The sequence below is a fragment of the Cucumis sativus genome, chromosome 1, assembly GCF_000004075.3.
Source record: "Cucumis sativus cultivar 9930 chromosome 1, Cucumber_9930_V3, whole genome shotgun sequence".
Lineage (NCBI taxonomy): Eukaryota > Viridiplantae > Streptophyta > Magnoliopsida > Cucurbitales > Cucurbitaceae > Cucumis > Cucumis sativus.
Window position 1 is genome coordinate 9160834 of NC_026655.2, and position 17496 is coordinate 9178329.

At 28.9% G+C, this 17496-nt stretch overlaps 1 protein-coding gene across 1 annotated transcript; it reads left to right on the forward strand.

Annotated features, from left to right (window-relative positions):
* Positions 1–9638: 9638 nt before the first annotated feature.
* Positions 9639–12881, forward strand: LOC101221989 (alpha carbonic anhydrase 7). Its single transcript, XM_011655616.2, has 6 exons — positions 9639–9828; positions 10640–10857; positions 11337–11549; positions 11654–11818; positions 11917–11970; positions 12603–12881. Exons 1-6 carry the CDS (start codon positions 9741–9743, stop codon positions 12681–12683), a joined length of 819 nt encoding a protein of 272 aa, XP_011653918.1. The 5' UTR covers positions 9639–9740; the 3' UTR covers positions 12684–12881.
* The last annotated feature ends 4615 nt before the right edge of the window (positions 12882–17496 follow it).

Consider the following 17496-nt stretch of genomic DNA (forward strand, 5'->3'; position numbering starts at 1 on the left):
AAAAAATGTAACTTTGAAATAAATTAATTGTAGATACTATATGGGGTATTTTTGTATTCTAATAATTAGTAATTAATTAATTTCAAATTAGTTTTGCTATTTCTCATAATCGAAATACATCTTACCATTTTCCAAAATGAAAAAGTTCGAAAGGTAAATTACACTAATGATTGTAAGTCACCATTTTTCAAATTTTAATTAAGGTTGTAGCACACATTTACATTCAACCCTTCAAATCATTTAAATATTGAAAAAATAACATTAATGGAAACGAAGCAAATTCTATTTGGAAAACAAAATAGAAAAGAAAGTCAAATTGCATAATTATAGGTTTTCATAAAAGTCTATTGAATCCCCACTCATTCGCAATAAATATTGTTTTCACAATTCTAATGGGATAATTTCTATATAGTTTTCACAAGTCTAATGGGATAATTTCTATCTTTATTGTCATATGAATATTTAATGTTGAATTTTATCTTATATAACGTAGAAGTATATATATATATATATATATGCAATAAGAAATGTGATACTTGTTGAATTCTAAAAAATTATGATTTATTAAAAATATATGTAAAGACTCTTCTCAATAAATAAATAGTCAATTTGGCAATATTCAACAACTCACACATAAAAAGTCACATGAGATATGGTATACATGGGGTTTATTTCTATATTTGTTTTCAATTTCAAATATAATGTAATTTTTTTCAAATAATCTGAAGATGCCTTCTATGTTAGTTTATATACATAGGTATATATGATAAAGTATACAAAATTTACAACTCAATTTCAAATATACACACTTGTATGTATATATGACAAAATATCTAAAATTTACAATTCGATTTCAAATATACACGTATATATGTGATATGTGGAATATATATCTAAATAAAAACGAGGTTGAAATTAAAATATAAAGTATATATTATATAACCACATTATATTTGTATTTATGAAAAAATATTCCGTGTATATATATTTGAAAATCAAAATAATGTATTTGTAATCATACTTATGAAATTGGAAATTATGATTTTTAAGTCAAAATTCGAAATCTACAAAATAGGAAAATTTGCACCTACATCAATATATTTATAATCTAAACCTAATTACGTAAACAAATTCCTAAATATAGCGATTTTTTCCTCCTCAGTTAGAGAATACAAAGAAACAACATTAAATTAAAACCTAAGTATTAAATAAAATTGACTGTTGTAATGAATTCTACAAAAATAAATCTCAATTTTTTGGTAAAATCAATGGTATCATTTTAAATTAAACCATGGTATTAATCAAGAGATAGAGAGAGTGCCACAGAGTTAAATTTGTCTCAGTTTATTTATTTATTTTTGTAGAAATCTATAAGTATATATGTGCAAATTAAGTCATTTGTGAAATTTTGCATTTGAGGTAGATTATATCTTTAAATATTTCTCCAAAAATTACCCAATATAGAAGTGTTTTGAATTGTATAGCAAATACGTGAAATCCATGCACATGATTCTAATTTCTGTTAATCCTAAAAAGGTCATCATCAACTTCTTTTAATTATTACGATATAATAAATCCATCAAATCCAAATAGAAGATATTTTGACATAAATCTCGATCCTAATGTAGAAAATTTTCAAACCTGTATCAACAATTATTCAATACACTGATTTTGATTTGAATTTTCAATTCTTATGTTATGTTATTTTTTCTAAATCTAATCCTACCTAAATTATAGAGGTTCTAAGTTATTTTTTTTTATTATATTTGTTAGCAAATTCATTTTAGACATAAATCTATACAAATCTTATTATTTTTACCAGAAAAATGGTTGATCTATATAAATCTTATTATTTTTATAAGAAAAATGGTTGTCAACAGAACAAAATTAAAACTATTTACAAAATATAACAAAAAAAAAAAAAAAAGTCAAGTAAGCTATAAAAAATATAAAAATTTTACCATAGTTTATAAATAGTTTGAATATTTTACCATATTTGAAAATATTCATTTCTATAATTGGATATTTATCGTTATCTTTACTATAATTTTATTTTAAACATGAAATATAGGGTTTGAGTTCATAATGCCTTTTCTTCATTAACGAAATCAATCTCATATTTAAACAAATTAGACTAGAGACAACCATTGTGAACTCTCAATTAACTGTATCACTACCACAAACTACAAAAGCCAACATGTTATCAAAAACTCTTTTTGACGATATTAGCAAAGATGACTTTCGTTTTTTGTCTATCAAAAAAACTGAAAAGCTCTTTATGGCCAAAACATGCCATAAAAAGATTTCCTTTTTCTTCACCTTAGCTCCATATTGATATCTTCACGATCTTGATTTCCTCCTCAATGAATTGTAACATTGAGATAAAAGATTATAAATAGCTTCTACAAATTTTTGATGCAGAGGTGGGGATTTGAATCCAAAGCCTCTTATCCTCAAGTACGTATAAGCGTCAGTTGAGCTAACCTCGTGTTGACCAGCTTTTATAGCTTAGCTTCTACAAATTTTAAAAATCCTAAATTAAAAATTTTCAATTCAACTCATTAAAGTTCAACAAAATAACTAATTTAATTTTGATAAAGTACTATCACTTATTCCATTTGAATTATAATTACAATAGTTAACTTTTAAAAACTTTTTAAAAAATAATATTGTATTATTGATGAATAGAAAGTAATATTTGAAAAAAAAAAAATAGTAAAGATTTAAGAATATTATTTATGAATATCGTGTTTTCTAAGTCCGTTAACAAGGATCCGAATTTCGTGTTTCATGGAAAGTAATTTTATAGGATAGTTGCAAATCTAGCAATTAGATTCAAAATAATTAAGTATATAACAACATTTTAAAAAATTTACAAATATAGCAAAATTTGTCATTCTATCCATGATACAAGTCTATCATCGTAGACTATATTGTAAATATTGATCTATCATTGATAGATTATACGAGTCTATCAACGGTACAAGTCTATCAGTAATAGTTTTGCTATATTTGCAGTTTTTTTTTTATATATTGTTATATCTTTAATTATTATTCCTTAAATAGTCATCAATTACAATTACCCTAGTTTTTTTCTTGATAGGCAATGTCCATCAAGATATCATTTATCTTGATGAGTCTTACCCATGATCTTATCCTAAACCAAATATTATAAATTATTTTCTTGATGAGATATCATTTTTCTTGACAGACTTTGCCCATGATTTTTTTATTTTTTTGTCTTTGTCCATCAAGAAACCCTAGACCCATCAAGAAATCCATAACAAATATATTAATTTTTTTCGATGATGTCCATTGCAAACCAAGAAAATTCATCTCTTGATGGGTCTCGTCCATAAAAAAAACCTAACTAACTTAATAGACATTGTCAATCAAGTAATATATTGTCCTTGATATTTATTGTCCATCTAAAAATAGGTTTTCTTGACGTTTATGGACCATCAACAAAACTAAAGGAACTTTGCCCATAAAAAAATCAAGAATCCATATTTTTTTAACGTTTTTTTGCATTTCTTCAACAAAATAAGGGGACTTTTCTTGACGTACATGACCATCAAGATAAATATTGTATCAAGAAAAATATTTTTCTTGATGGTCCTTTGCCATGACCATCAAGAAATCGAAATTTGGGTGCGTTAAGAAAGACCAAATTTGATTAAGAGAACTCACTAAATGAATATTTGTTCATCTTGTTTTAATAATATATGAAAAATTGCATCAGATGATAATTTTTTTTTATAAAAAAACCGTCTATAGCACATACTTTTTTTGCATAATATGACAAACAATTAGATATATCAAAAGGTTATCAAATGGCTAAGGTACTCGTTCAAGCTTGGGTTTTAAGAAATCTCCCTTTAAATTTATGAGCGTGTGAACTTGTTTGATGTAATGATTTTTAGTTTCAATTCTAACTATATTTTGTTATATGTTCGGACGCATGGGAAATGTTAACTTCTGTTTTACATTGAATCTTTGACTCGTGACAATTTTACAATATTTAGTTAGAAGCAATATATAATAAGTTTATAAGTTAGCTGAAATTAGACATTCCATGGGAGTATGTCTCAATCTTAATGCTATTAGAAAATTCAAGTATACATGCAACAACCAACCTCCTTGAGAAAATTTAGTTATGTTAAGTAATTAGATTTGTTATGTGAAGGTTTAGATAAATGGTGATAGCTGAATGAATAAAATGTTTGGATAGGGTGACATCATTATAACTCAAGCTAAACCTCTTTTTTATTGAATCTTTACAATTCCTTACATGCAATTTAATTTTCTACCAATTGAAATCAACTTCAAAAACTCCCTTCAATTACTAGGGTTGGAAACAAAAGAGACGTTAAAAATTCTCCACTCATAGCTTCTTCAACTATATTAAAGATTTAATCAAATCATATTCATCAAATTTTAACAACTAAATGGACACCAAACCCTAAATTTAAAAATTTAAAAATTAAAAATTATAAGAAGTAGATTCTAATTTTCTCCAAACTATAATCATCATCTAATTTATATTTTGACTATTAAAAACATGAATGATACAAAATATAAAGTAGGTAAAGAGTATAGGTCTTTATACTTATGTTTTAGTGTAGTTACAGTAGAAGAATTCAAACCACAAATCTCAGTTTGTTACTCAACACAATTCCTAACATAAATTATATATCAATTGAGCTTTACTAGATTTGGAAATTTATATGATACTATTTCAGAGATAATTTATTTGTCAACCTCTTTTCTAAAGTTAAAAGAATAACTTATATTATGATATAACTATGATTGTTTGGATAGAAGGTGTTAGTTGAGCTAAACAAATTTCTTTCATGAAAGGGAGAGACTGAAGTGATTTGTTGGGTAAAGTTCTCTAGATGGTTATTCTGTATTTTGGACGAGAATAGCCTTTTCCCCATGTTTGGTCCTTCTTTGTGAGGTTATATATAATTTCCTTTGACAAAATAATAAAGTCTCATTCTCTCATTAATAAGAATATGCTTTTTGTTTGTCTTCAATAAATTTGGGTGCGACCTTTTTTTTTTGTCCTTTTCATTTGATAGCCTTTCTCAATTTTCTTAGACTCAATTTTTTTTCTTTCAATTGTATCCACATATATATATATATATAAAGAAAAAAGAATTACACCGTAATGTATTTCATATTGATAAATTTTCTCCTTAAGTTAAGAATCTTCTCACGGAAGGACCATCCTATTTACTTATATACAAAGACACCGTATGGTTGAATTTTGTTAACGATGTCCATCTATTTTTTTCTATTATACTTAGATGTATATGGTTACATCTATGTTCGTGTATTCCTTCGATCACAAAAGAAAATCATGTTTAATTTTTCTAATTAGAATAACAATTTGTGATTGGATACTTGGATAAAGTTGTCCAAAGATAAAGGCATATGACATGTACTTGATAAAGAACTCATAAATGTCTTTCTTGTTTTCAAACATAAGTTGAAATAGATGGTGGAAGAAACTCAGAAACTTCAAATTTGTAGATGTTCACACTTCATGTTTTTGGCCTTGTAAAAGTATGCAATGATCTGTTTCGGCTTTTGAAAGCCACGTACTACAAATAAAAAACCACCTAATTGCTTTGGTTATAGAAAGAAAATATAATGTTCAAGTAGAAATAAAAGTTGTAATTAGCATGGAGAAACTCTCCTTCCATGTGTTGTGCAATTGTTTTGCTCATTTTTGCGTGTCTTTCTTCTACTTTCAAGGTCTACAATTTCTAAAGAAATTGGTGGGTAGATTTCTACAAATTCTGCTTTACTAAACTAGTAACTTTTACCTAGTTGATGTTTTTATTTAAAAAAAAAACGTCAAATATCGATCACTTAAAAAAAAAAACGTCAAATAAAGTTTTAAAAAATTGAAGTTTTTGGAAAAAATTTCAAACTATTTTACGTTAATTTTACCTTGACATTTTTTTCGCGACAAGTATAATAGGCCCGTTTAGACTGATACTCAAACTTCATCTAAGTTTAAGTCACAACATCAAGTTCAAGTGCTCATACTGTAGCTAAAGAACTTTGGTTTATTGAATTTTGAGTTTATAACAAGCATATCTCTTATTCAATAACTTATCGAAAAATACTATAAAAACTAAATCGTAGAATATTTTAACATTAACAAATCACGACTGTTTTTTTTGGAAAGAAATTGTAACTATATATGTATATATATAATTTTCACATGGTCCCTTTGATCGATGGAGTCTGGCGTCTAAGTTTCGTTTGTAATGGTGGATTTAGGTTTAAATATTTGATTTGAATTTGGGAAACAACCCACTATTATTGTACGGGAAGAATTGTAGTATTTGTGAAAAGATGTGTATAAATGGTATGGAATTTCAATTAACTTATTCTTTATTAATAAAAATTTGACGATAAGAAAAAAAGAAAAAAAGAAAAAACCAAGTATTTGAGAACAAAGTAGAACAAAAGGTCTAATAAAAGGTGACTGTAGTAAATGGGAAATGGGCACGAAAGGTACAAAAATATATGAAAGGATATGAGGATAAAATAGTTTCTTATTTATTTTAATACTTCATTATACCCAATATTTGTTTTGAAAGAACGGCAATAGTTGATGGTTATCCTTCATTATACCACGTTTAGAATCAGGTTATCCTTAATATATGTCATTAAGGATTTAAGTATGCGACTTAAGTTAAGTGACTAAGCTAGGATCATGCAATAAAAGGGGCAGACACTAACTTATACATTGCTTAACTCTAATGATTTATTAGTGAGAAGACACAAGTTTTCCTCTCTATAGTCTAAGTGTATGCAAAAAGAGAGTTTTTTTTTTTTCTTTAGTCTAAGTGTATGCAAAAAGAGAGGGTTTTTTTTTTTTTTTTTTTTTTATAAACTAGAGTTGAACACATGGGACTCATGTGACTTATGATTGAAACATGTAGGTTGATTTAGTGCGCTATATTGATACAGTATTCACAGTATTGACTAGCATTTCTATTATTAAAACTATGTGTGAAGTGAATAGGGAGAGTAAGAATGTGGTTAGTGTGCATGCAATTGAACTCAGCGTGAAAATAGGCAAGATCGATGGAGGAATGTTTTATGTAATACAACCTGGTAGGAAAATCAAGTTGTTCATTGATGTGATACAGAGCTTCTACTAATTTTATAATCAAGGCAATATTCTCTTATATAATTAGTGTGCCACATAGTCATACTTGCTTGCCTTTCGGGATGCAAGTTTTCGGGATGCAAATACTTGAACCTACCAAAAGCTTTACATCTAATCTATTTGGTCGCATTATTTATAATTTATCCTATCTTAAGGCGAGCAATCTCTCAATGCCTTGCCACCACACACAATCGTTTCTGACATGTATGCTAAAGATGAATTCAATAAAATGATTACCTTGCTACAACCCTTTCCCTACATGTTTAGCAATGTCTTAGTTAATATTCTCTCGAATAATAACGCTCAGTGCGACATTCTTTCTCTGAAATAGAATGACGGTTGAATGCAACACTAACTTAACACGATAAGTAATACAAACCATCGAGATGCCCTACGAACTTACTTTCACTTCACATGAATCACATTACAAGGAATGCATGTAATTGGGAGTTAAAGAAAATGGGAGAGTGAAATTGATAGAATTTTGCATTTAGCAATAAAACTTTAGGCCTTTCAGTCATTCATGAGGTTCAAAATGAAATTATAAATAAATGAAGACAAATGAAAATGAATTGAAATGGGTCAAGCCTCTTAATATAATCTCTTATGTTGTTTGACTCCATTTTTATCTATTACACTGAGGGAAAATGAGACTTGGATTTTTTTACATCTCTCACCTATAAAAGAAAATGTAGGGATGAAGAAGTTGAGATCGTTGTCATCGAATACTCACACATGTCCAAATGAAGGACATAAACTTGTATTTATAGCAGCCTGGATTGATGGGACATGGTATAGGATGGTATAGGTTGGTATATCTTCTAAATTTCTGATCACTTTTATGCAGAGCCTCGATGTCATTTCATTCTTTTAATGACAATCTCATCAATCACTTTTGTCTTCAAGTGATTCATAGCGCATAGCGTCAATTGCCTGTTGGTTTATGCTAGCATAAGTTGCCTGATGTTCCCCTTCATTTCGCAAATCCACTTATTTTCGTTAAAAATCTAAGTTAAGAAATTGAAAATTGTAAGAACGTGCATTTTTATCTTTTGTTACTTGCATTGCGCCTTTGTTCTATCACAACCTATTTAATCATGTGTTATCTTCTTTTATATCGTATAAAGGCCACATTATTATTCTACCTAATAAACGCCATGATAACTAGTATTTTATCATTTTTCTATAAGTTATTTGACTAATGTAACAATATTGGATCTAATAATGTTATAACAAAACAATTAACATATATATGAGAGATCCACAGAGAGAGAAAATAACACAAGAGACTTAGTAACCCAGTTTGGTGAAATACACCTACGTTTGGAGGACTTCGACTAATTGAGTAGATATGTTCACTAGAATATATAAAAAATGGAATACAAATATTGAACTTATATCGTCTTTAGTAGACTATCTTGATAAATGACAAGATTAAGCTAGGTTATCACTTGGGCTCTACCTAAATAGTTGATACTTGATTGATTCTCCTTGCTAAAACCAGGCTCCCTCGATTATTCAACTTCAGCACTGTAGTGTCATTAGACTCTCCATGAACGCCATAATCCAAATTTATAAATTAATTTTGTCCAAAATATAAATTCCAAATTTATAATTTGAGCATAGAAAAATGAAGGATAGAATAGTTATATATGTGAAGATTGTCCTTTACATCCCTTTTAGATATACAGTATGATATACATATATAGATATAGTATCATAGATGTGAATTTATTTTTGACCTTTTTTTCTTAAGATCAATAATAAATTGTAATTCTCACATTAATAATAATATGCTTTTTATTCGTTTACAATAAATGTATGTGAGATCTTTGTTTCATTGTTTTCTTTTTAAATTATTTTTCTTGTCCTATTCCTTTCATAGCCTTTTTCAATTTTCTTCGACTAAAATTTTCCTTTGAATTGTATCCATATATATAAAAGAAAAAAATCATCTTTTTTTTACACCACAATATTCCATTGATAACTTCCATCCTGAAGTGTAGAATGTTTGCAACTAAAGGACCATCCTATTTATTTGTATACAGGACACCACATTTGCACCATTTTGTTAATTTATTATTTGTTAATATTTGTATGTATCTAAGTTACCTTCACCTCCACACTTTTTTTTAATGACAAAAGAAAAAAAAATATCTTTTAAAACTATACGTTTTTTAAAAATAAAAATTTTGTCGCATGAAAATTTGTGATCGGTGATACTTGGACAGGTTGTTGTACTGAGTTGCGTACGGCAAAACCAAAAATGTTTTTTTCTTAATTATATGTGGGTTGTGATTTGCACTTGACAAAGAACTTACATGGTTTTTTTTTCTTGATTTCAAACTTAAGTTGAAACAGATGGGAAAAAACTCAGAAACTTCGTATTTGTACACATGTTCACCATTCATATGTTTGGGGCTTATAAATATGCTATAAGTTTTGGCTTTTACAACCCACCACAGATCAAAACCAAAGCCACCTTGCTTTTGTTGTTGGTCTATACAAAGAAAACACTTAAAAGAAGAAATCAAAAGTTGTGAGCATGAAGAAGCTTTCTTTTCATGTGTGGCTTTGCTCAATTTTTTGTGCCTTTCTGATGATTTCAAGAGTTGCAATTTCTCAAGAAGTTGGTAGGGTACATTTGAGTTTCGTATTTTGTTTATTTGTACATGAGTATACTTCATTAATTTCCTTCTATTGAGTACACCATTTTATTCCTTTGTAGTTTCACTCATGATCTCTTTGCTATTTTAAATATTAAATATTTGAAATCATATATACACACACGTGTATACACATGAATATTAGCCAACATTTTTTTAGAAGAAAACAAAAATCATATATTTATTTAAAAATTAAACTATATTTTTGAATTCTTAGCTAGCATGCAGAATTTTGAACAAAAAATAATATTGTTAGAATAATTTCTCTTATGCTTATTTTTTTCAAAAAAGAATAAAAAGATATGTATCATGAATGTTCCTATGACATGTATAAATTACAAAATAAGTTGAAAATAAAAAGTGAACACGTTTAAAAATAATGATAATAATAATGATGAAAGGGACACTTAGATAATTAGGAATGTCGACCAGAGAAACCCATGAATATTTTTTTAAAAAAATAAAAATAAATGGATGGATTGGTAAAATTTAATCTTTTTATTGATAGAAAAAAGAAATCACAAAAGTCATTTTCATTTAAACTATTATAAAAAGCATTTAAACTACACTTTAAAAGAAAACGTTTCAAAAGTCAGGAGTACTACTTTAATTTCTTTCTAAAACGAGTTTTATCAAAATTAAAACACTTTAAAAAGCTAAACAAAAATACCCTCAATTTTAAACCGCAATGAATATTTGGTTGCTCACGAGTTGGTTTGGATTATTGAGTTTGAAAAAGACTCACTTTTTCCTATTTGTTTTTCTGTATAATATGCAGAAGATGAGACAGAATTTGATTATAATGAAGAAGGAGAGAAAGGACCTACACATTGGGGAGATCTTAAACCAGAATGGCATAGTTGTAAGACGGGACACATGCAATCTCCTATCGATCTGTTGCATGAGAGAGTTCGAATTGCATCCCTTTTCACAAACATCGAGTTTAACTACAAGCCAACTAATGCAACTCTTAAAAACAGAGGTCATGATATTATGGTAAAGAAAATAATATAAGTTACCTTTAACATCTTATTCTCTTTTCAAACCATTTATGATTTTAAACATACATAAACCATATCTAATCAATATATTTGATCAACTAGATTGAGTGTTATTTTTTTTGCATCAAAGCATTATTTCATGTTTTTCTTTTCTTTTCTTTTTTTTTTTGAAAATTAGTTTAAATTTATATTTGGATGAAAATGTAATGATTTCGGGTTTATATTGTTTTTACTTCTTTAAAATTAGTTTACTACATTTGTTCCATATGGATTACTAAAAATATAAATATTAGAATTATTTCAATTTTTTTTTTTTAATTATACATGATGTGATAATGAATTGGATGGAAACATGTTTTTAATTCAAAACAATATTTAAAATTTTACGATAACCAAAACATGTTTCCAAATTTAAGCTAAACTATATATTTAACCAAAATAACCTAATTTAGATACAAATTGTGATGGTTGTAGTTAAAATTGGGCCATGGAGCTGGTTATATGGTAATGAATAGAACTCGATATTTTCTTCAACAAATTCATTGGCATTCACCATCAGAACACACTATCAATGGAAGAAGATTTGCTTTAGAAGCCCATTTGGTGCACCAAAGCCAAAATGGAAATTATGCTGTTATTGGAGTTGTTTATAACATTGGACGACGACCCGACTATCTTTTATCCAAGGTAAGTAGTCTTGATGAACTTTAGGGTTTAAGGTTTAATAACATTTACTTCACAAACATTTCCAATCAATCTTTAATTTAGTTTACTTACTATATATTTTATAGATGAAGGAAAATTTGGAAGAGATTTCGGATACATGTGAAGAGAAAGCATTAGATGTGATTGATCTATCAATGTTGAAGATGCAAAGCAGTCTATATTATAGATATATTGGGTCCCTAACAACTCCTCCATGTTCTCAAAATGTACTTTGGACTATTGTTAGGAAGGTACTTTTAATTTTTTAGTAAAATTACTTCTCAATTTATTTCTGAAATTTGGAACCTTTCTCACTTTTAATCACACTTTAATTTGATGCATGTTTTAGGTTAGGACTGTCACAACCGAACAAGTCAAGTTGTTACGCGTGGCTTCTCATGATGTAAGTTATATAGTTTTTCTAAGATCCATTAAATAAACCTTTCATCTTTAATTTTAACTTTCGTATTAGAACTTGGATTGTATTTCATTTGATTAAACAAAGTGTACAACTAAACCCTCATTTTGATAATTTTTTCAAAACAAAGTATGCCTGTTTTCACTAATTTCTTGGTAAGTTATTAAATTTTCCTATTTGAGTTTTTAAGAAAAAATTAGTAAACAAAAATTCAACGTTTTTAAAACTATTTGTTTCATTAAATACACCATTTAAAACACTCTTAAAAGTAATATACTAAAGAACATTAAAATTGGGTTTGGATAAAAATTTACTAAATGAATAATATTTTAAGTAAAAAGAAAAGAAAATTAATTGAAGGATATATTTAGATTTATAATTTTAATATTAAAACATCCAACCATAATTCTCCAGCTCATCACCATTTTGAAATAACATATACATGTATACGTGTAGATATATACATCCGTGCATAGATATATATATAGACACATATAAGAGAAAGGAGGTTCACTAGTTGGAAAAGGTTCATTTAAGTCAGAAATCATTTTGTTATCTTTTTATCTATGATAAATATTTTAAAATATAATATGGTGTAACTTGATTTATGTGTTTAGGACTCTAACACCAATGCTCGTCCTTTACAACCTATTAATGATCGAAAGATTCAACTTCGCATCCAATCAACCATATTTTGAAGATAATCAATGTAATGGACAAATATTTATTCTATAGTTTTCTTTTGTAATACATAGGGTAGTGCCTATCGCACCATATTTTTATTTTACACTTATTACATGTTGTCAGAATTATTATCATATCTTGGTAATAAAAAACATTTTTGTTGTATCGAGTATTAGATCTAAAATATCAAAGCGGACTTAGTTCTACGGTAATTTAGCATGATATTTTCATTGCTAGCTTATATATTATCGATATATTTAAAATTTAAACACTTTTGCTTGGTATTAAAAAACTCATATTAAAATGACGTTTTCTAAACAATAATATCTTAAGTTTTAACGAGTGGAATTTTCTTAAATATAAAAAAATATCAAATGGTTTAAAATTTTTATGAGAATTAAGTCGGTAAATAAATAGAACCTAGAAAGAAAAAGCTAGAGTTCCGAATTGTTTTCTAGGGGAATGATTTCTCAACAAAATTTCTTATACGCAACAAACTCACTTAATTTTACGTTGTTACTTAAACACTACTCCTTTTTTATAGCAACCTATAGTGGTGTGATATATATGTTGACACAAATCTATCCCGATAATCATATTATACTCCATGATTAAACCACCCACTAATAAACTCGAAAGAATATTAACTCCTCAAGCACCTCTTACCATTTATTTCTTAGCCTTCATTTTTAATAAAAGCTCCCTCAACTTGCTTAGTAATATCAATGAGTTGAGCAAAATAAGTTCATTCAACAATAGCAGTAACATAAGTAAAAACCTCTCCACTTAAACTATCTTTCAATCTCGTGCATTTGACCATCTCGTGTTTGGAGAATTTAAATGGCATACTTGGAGAATTAACTATAGTATTTGTTCTACCACTAACATAACTTTTCATTCAGGTTTCTGAAGTTCATTTTATTTCGCATCTTGGGATAACCTTAGATAAAGTTATCATGGATAACTTTTATCTTCCATGTTCTTTCCAACAAGCTAGTCTTCCACTAAGGCTTAACTTAATTAGTACAACGCCACAAGTCCTTTGCTCTTATCTACCACAGGAGTGGAAAATTTGACCTTTCTATTGTCGGAACATATTTTAACCTAAAATATTTCTATATCATCTCCAACTAACTTTCTACATGTGTGGGTCTCGTTGTCCCTTAAATGTTGTTATTCCTAGAGCCTTCAAACGTTAATTCCTCAGTCCTTATCGGGACATATAATTGACTTACCCAAAAAAATTTCAAGCTTGGGGTGCCTAGTTTTCATCTTTAACTTCCTTAGCCTCACTTTTCGAACCACCAAAAGCATCATGCGTTCCCTTAATAGGTTGCATGAGTCGTCAACCAAAATGGGCATGTTTCTGTTCAACTTACTCAGGCAACTCTAACTCATTATGACACTCTAATCTATAATCTCTAAAACTCCAAAACCCTTGCTCATAACCCTTAAGTTTCCCAAAATAATGCTCTAATACCAAATTGACACACCTCGTTCTAAGTTTTCCTTTCTAACCTAGAGCATGACATGAAAACAGTTTTGGAAACAAACATTTTCACCCTAAAATAAAACAAATAAGTATTATAAGATTCTACGAAGTTTGTTATATGGGTTAGCCAAATCTTAAAGGAGGGAAGATTTTCACTTCTATATATAAATATTCTTCAGACTCAGAATACTGTATATCAAGTGAGTCCCACTACACACTTATCCAACAAGTCTAGAGTCTCAATCAGAGTTTATAATCAATTATGAATTAGTTACGAATGAAATAGAGTCTAATAAGAGATTTCTCAAAACTCAAATCCTTATCGTGATTCTCGCTACTTCTATCCACTATACAGTGCAGTACAAGACTTGAGTAGCATGCAAAATTTTATCTAAATACTTAAACTTAATGGACATTCAATAACTCTAAGAAAACTCAACAAAATCACTGCAAAACTTACCAAATACTTAAGAAAGTAACCTTAACTTCAAAGGACGATCCTCTAACAACCTTCAACCATCAAATCCTAGCATCCAAAAATGATGGGTTGTTCAATAATAGTGCTGAAACTCAATGGGTATTCAAATTAAAAAAGTTTAGATTCTTAATTAATCTATGCCAAAATGCCAATTTCGAGCTTCCAACTGACTAAACAACAACTCTTTCGAAAATTCAAATCTAACATTAAATTTAATGAGTATTGTTAATCTCAAGTCTAAACTTAATGGGTATTTGAAACTCTTCCAGAAATCTAACTAAAATGTACAAATCTTACCCCGAACTCCAAGATCCAACAATCGACAACAAGATCGAGGGAGGGGAAACAATCCATTTGAGATTTATTCAAAACCCACACACTAGTGGCATGAGCTTTACTGGAGAAATTGAGGGACGACATAGCTCAAACAAAACCAAACAAAGACGACATTGCATTTCCAAATTTGGCGTGGATGACATGTGGTGTGGTGGCTGATCATCGTTCACTGAATCAAACGACACGACTATGGTGCTAGATGGTGGCATTTGGGAGTATCAACAGTAGGGGTTCTTTGTTGGCGTTGGCACGAAGGAGAGAAAAAGAGGTGTAAACATGTCATCGTCGATAAGGTCTCGTTGTCGGTATGCATGGAAGGTGGAAGTTGCTAGCGGCGATGGGGCAAACGGACGAAAGAGTGAGATGGGAGTGTGTCGACGTGCGAGAAAGAGTGAGAGATGATCAGTGGAAAAGAATTCGAGAAGAGGGAGGCTGTTGGCGTACTTTAGAAGAAGATAAGGAAAGATATATATCTTTTTTTTATCCCTCTTCTTTTAAAAAAAGATTATTATTAATAAAAGATCTTTAGAAAGACCATTATGCCCCTCATTTCATAACCAAGCTTCTAAATCGGTCTATTTGTTAGTTTTCCTATCTTTTCAACACTTCAATTTCAAATTCTTGTTCCAAACTAAAATTGTTCCAATTTATTTATTAAAACAATTCAACCTTAAAGAATTGATAATTGGATTTAAACTTGGGACTTCCAAACTATCAACAGTTCTAGATTAAACGAAAAGGAAAGATATCATACAACTTTTCATTATAATAAACTTTGTTCGCAGTTGACTTTTTGTCATCTCTCGGGTTGAGACTATGTGATCCATGAGGGGGTGTGACATTTTATCCTCGTTTCTATTCTCTTATATGATCGTCTAGCTTATCTTACACGATCATTTACGTTCTTATACAATTGTATAGTCAAATAACCTTTTATTTAAGAGTGAATCCTACAACTCTAAAGTCATGTACTTGGTCCACGACGCCCTTCATGCCAGACAGTGTAGCAGTAAAATGAAGTGTTGACTGACACATAAGATAGACATGTGAGAGGAGTTACGTACCCCGTACACTACTTCAGCTCCGTGTTGTGAACTGGGTCCACACAATTTCGTCTTGTAGACACATGCGTCTGATCCACAATTTACCCTAGTCAAGGATCAGGTATATGATTTTGCAACAAAATTTTTTACATTTCTTTTCTACCTACCCTATTTTTGATATTATTTTTAAAAATTACATTATTAAAGAAAATTTCATATTTACAACAAGCTTTCTTGTCAGGCTCATAAACATAGTTTTGCATTCAAAAATTTTGGATTGATTTCAAAACATGAAATTCGTAAATAACAATTGTAATATGTTAACATTTTTCAATGTGTTTATTATATAGTGTCTGGTGTCCTCCTATATAAAAATTCTAGATCTGCCACTGATTAGAGGTATGATTTTTTTTATTTACACCTTTTACAGTTTTTTTTATTTGTGCCTCATACAAAAAAAAATCTCATGGATCTTCCTCTCTCCCTTGGGCCAGTGTGTTATTATTTTTAGTAAGCCATTTGGAAGAAAAAAGGTTTGGAGAGTAGCTTGTTGAGCTATTTCTTGTCATATATATGAAGAGAGCGTAACATTTGGCTTTATGACCGTTCCTCACAGGCTTCCTTGTCTAGTTTAATACTTTTATTTGTTATTAAGTGGCTTAGGTCTCTATTTTTTATGGTTCTTTCTCTTTCGACCTTTTTCCTTGAGTTGTACGAACTTTTCTATTGTGTCTTTCAAGTTCTTCGTTTTTCATTTATTATGATTCTGTCTTGACCTCCAAACGAGGACACAGTTTAGTTTTAGGGATCTTTTAAAAAATATAATAATGCGAAAAAATATTTACACTATCTAGAAACAATTTCGAAAACGGAAAAAGTCACAGATCCATAATGGAAAATACCAAAATACCTCGCAATTAATTGACATCGAACACGCCTAATATATTTGGAAAACAAGTCCGTAATATATTTGAGAAACGGTCGTTTAAATTTGGCTATTCTTTCCTACACGATCGTTTAGATTTGATCGTACCCAAATATAAATGTTTTTTTCAAGATTTTTTGTCCAAGATTTGGCAAACGATAATTTAGATTGGGCACACAATCGTTTAAATTTGGGTAGTCAAATCTCAACGATTTTTTTCAAGATTCTTTGGTACACGATCATTTAGATTTGACAGACGATCGTTTAGATTTAGAACACAATCATTTAAATTTGGGTACGATTTTTTCAAGATTCTTTGGTACACGATAGTTTAGATTTGACATGGGATCATTTATATTTGGACACGATCGTTTAGATTTGTCACACGATCGTTTATATTTGGCTATTTTTGGTACACGGTCGTTTACATTTGACAATCCAATATCCCAACGGTTTTTTTCACGATCTTTTATATTTGACACACAATTTTAAACAACCAAATAACAGTTTGAAAAAAAATAAAAAAATTAATGTAGAAGGACAGAAAAAGACG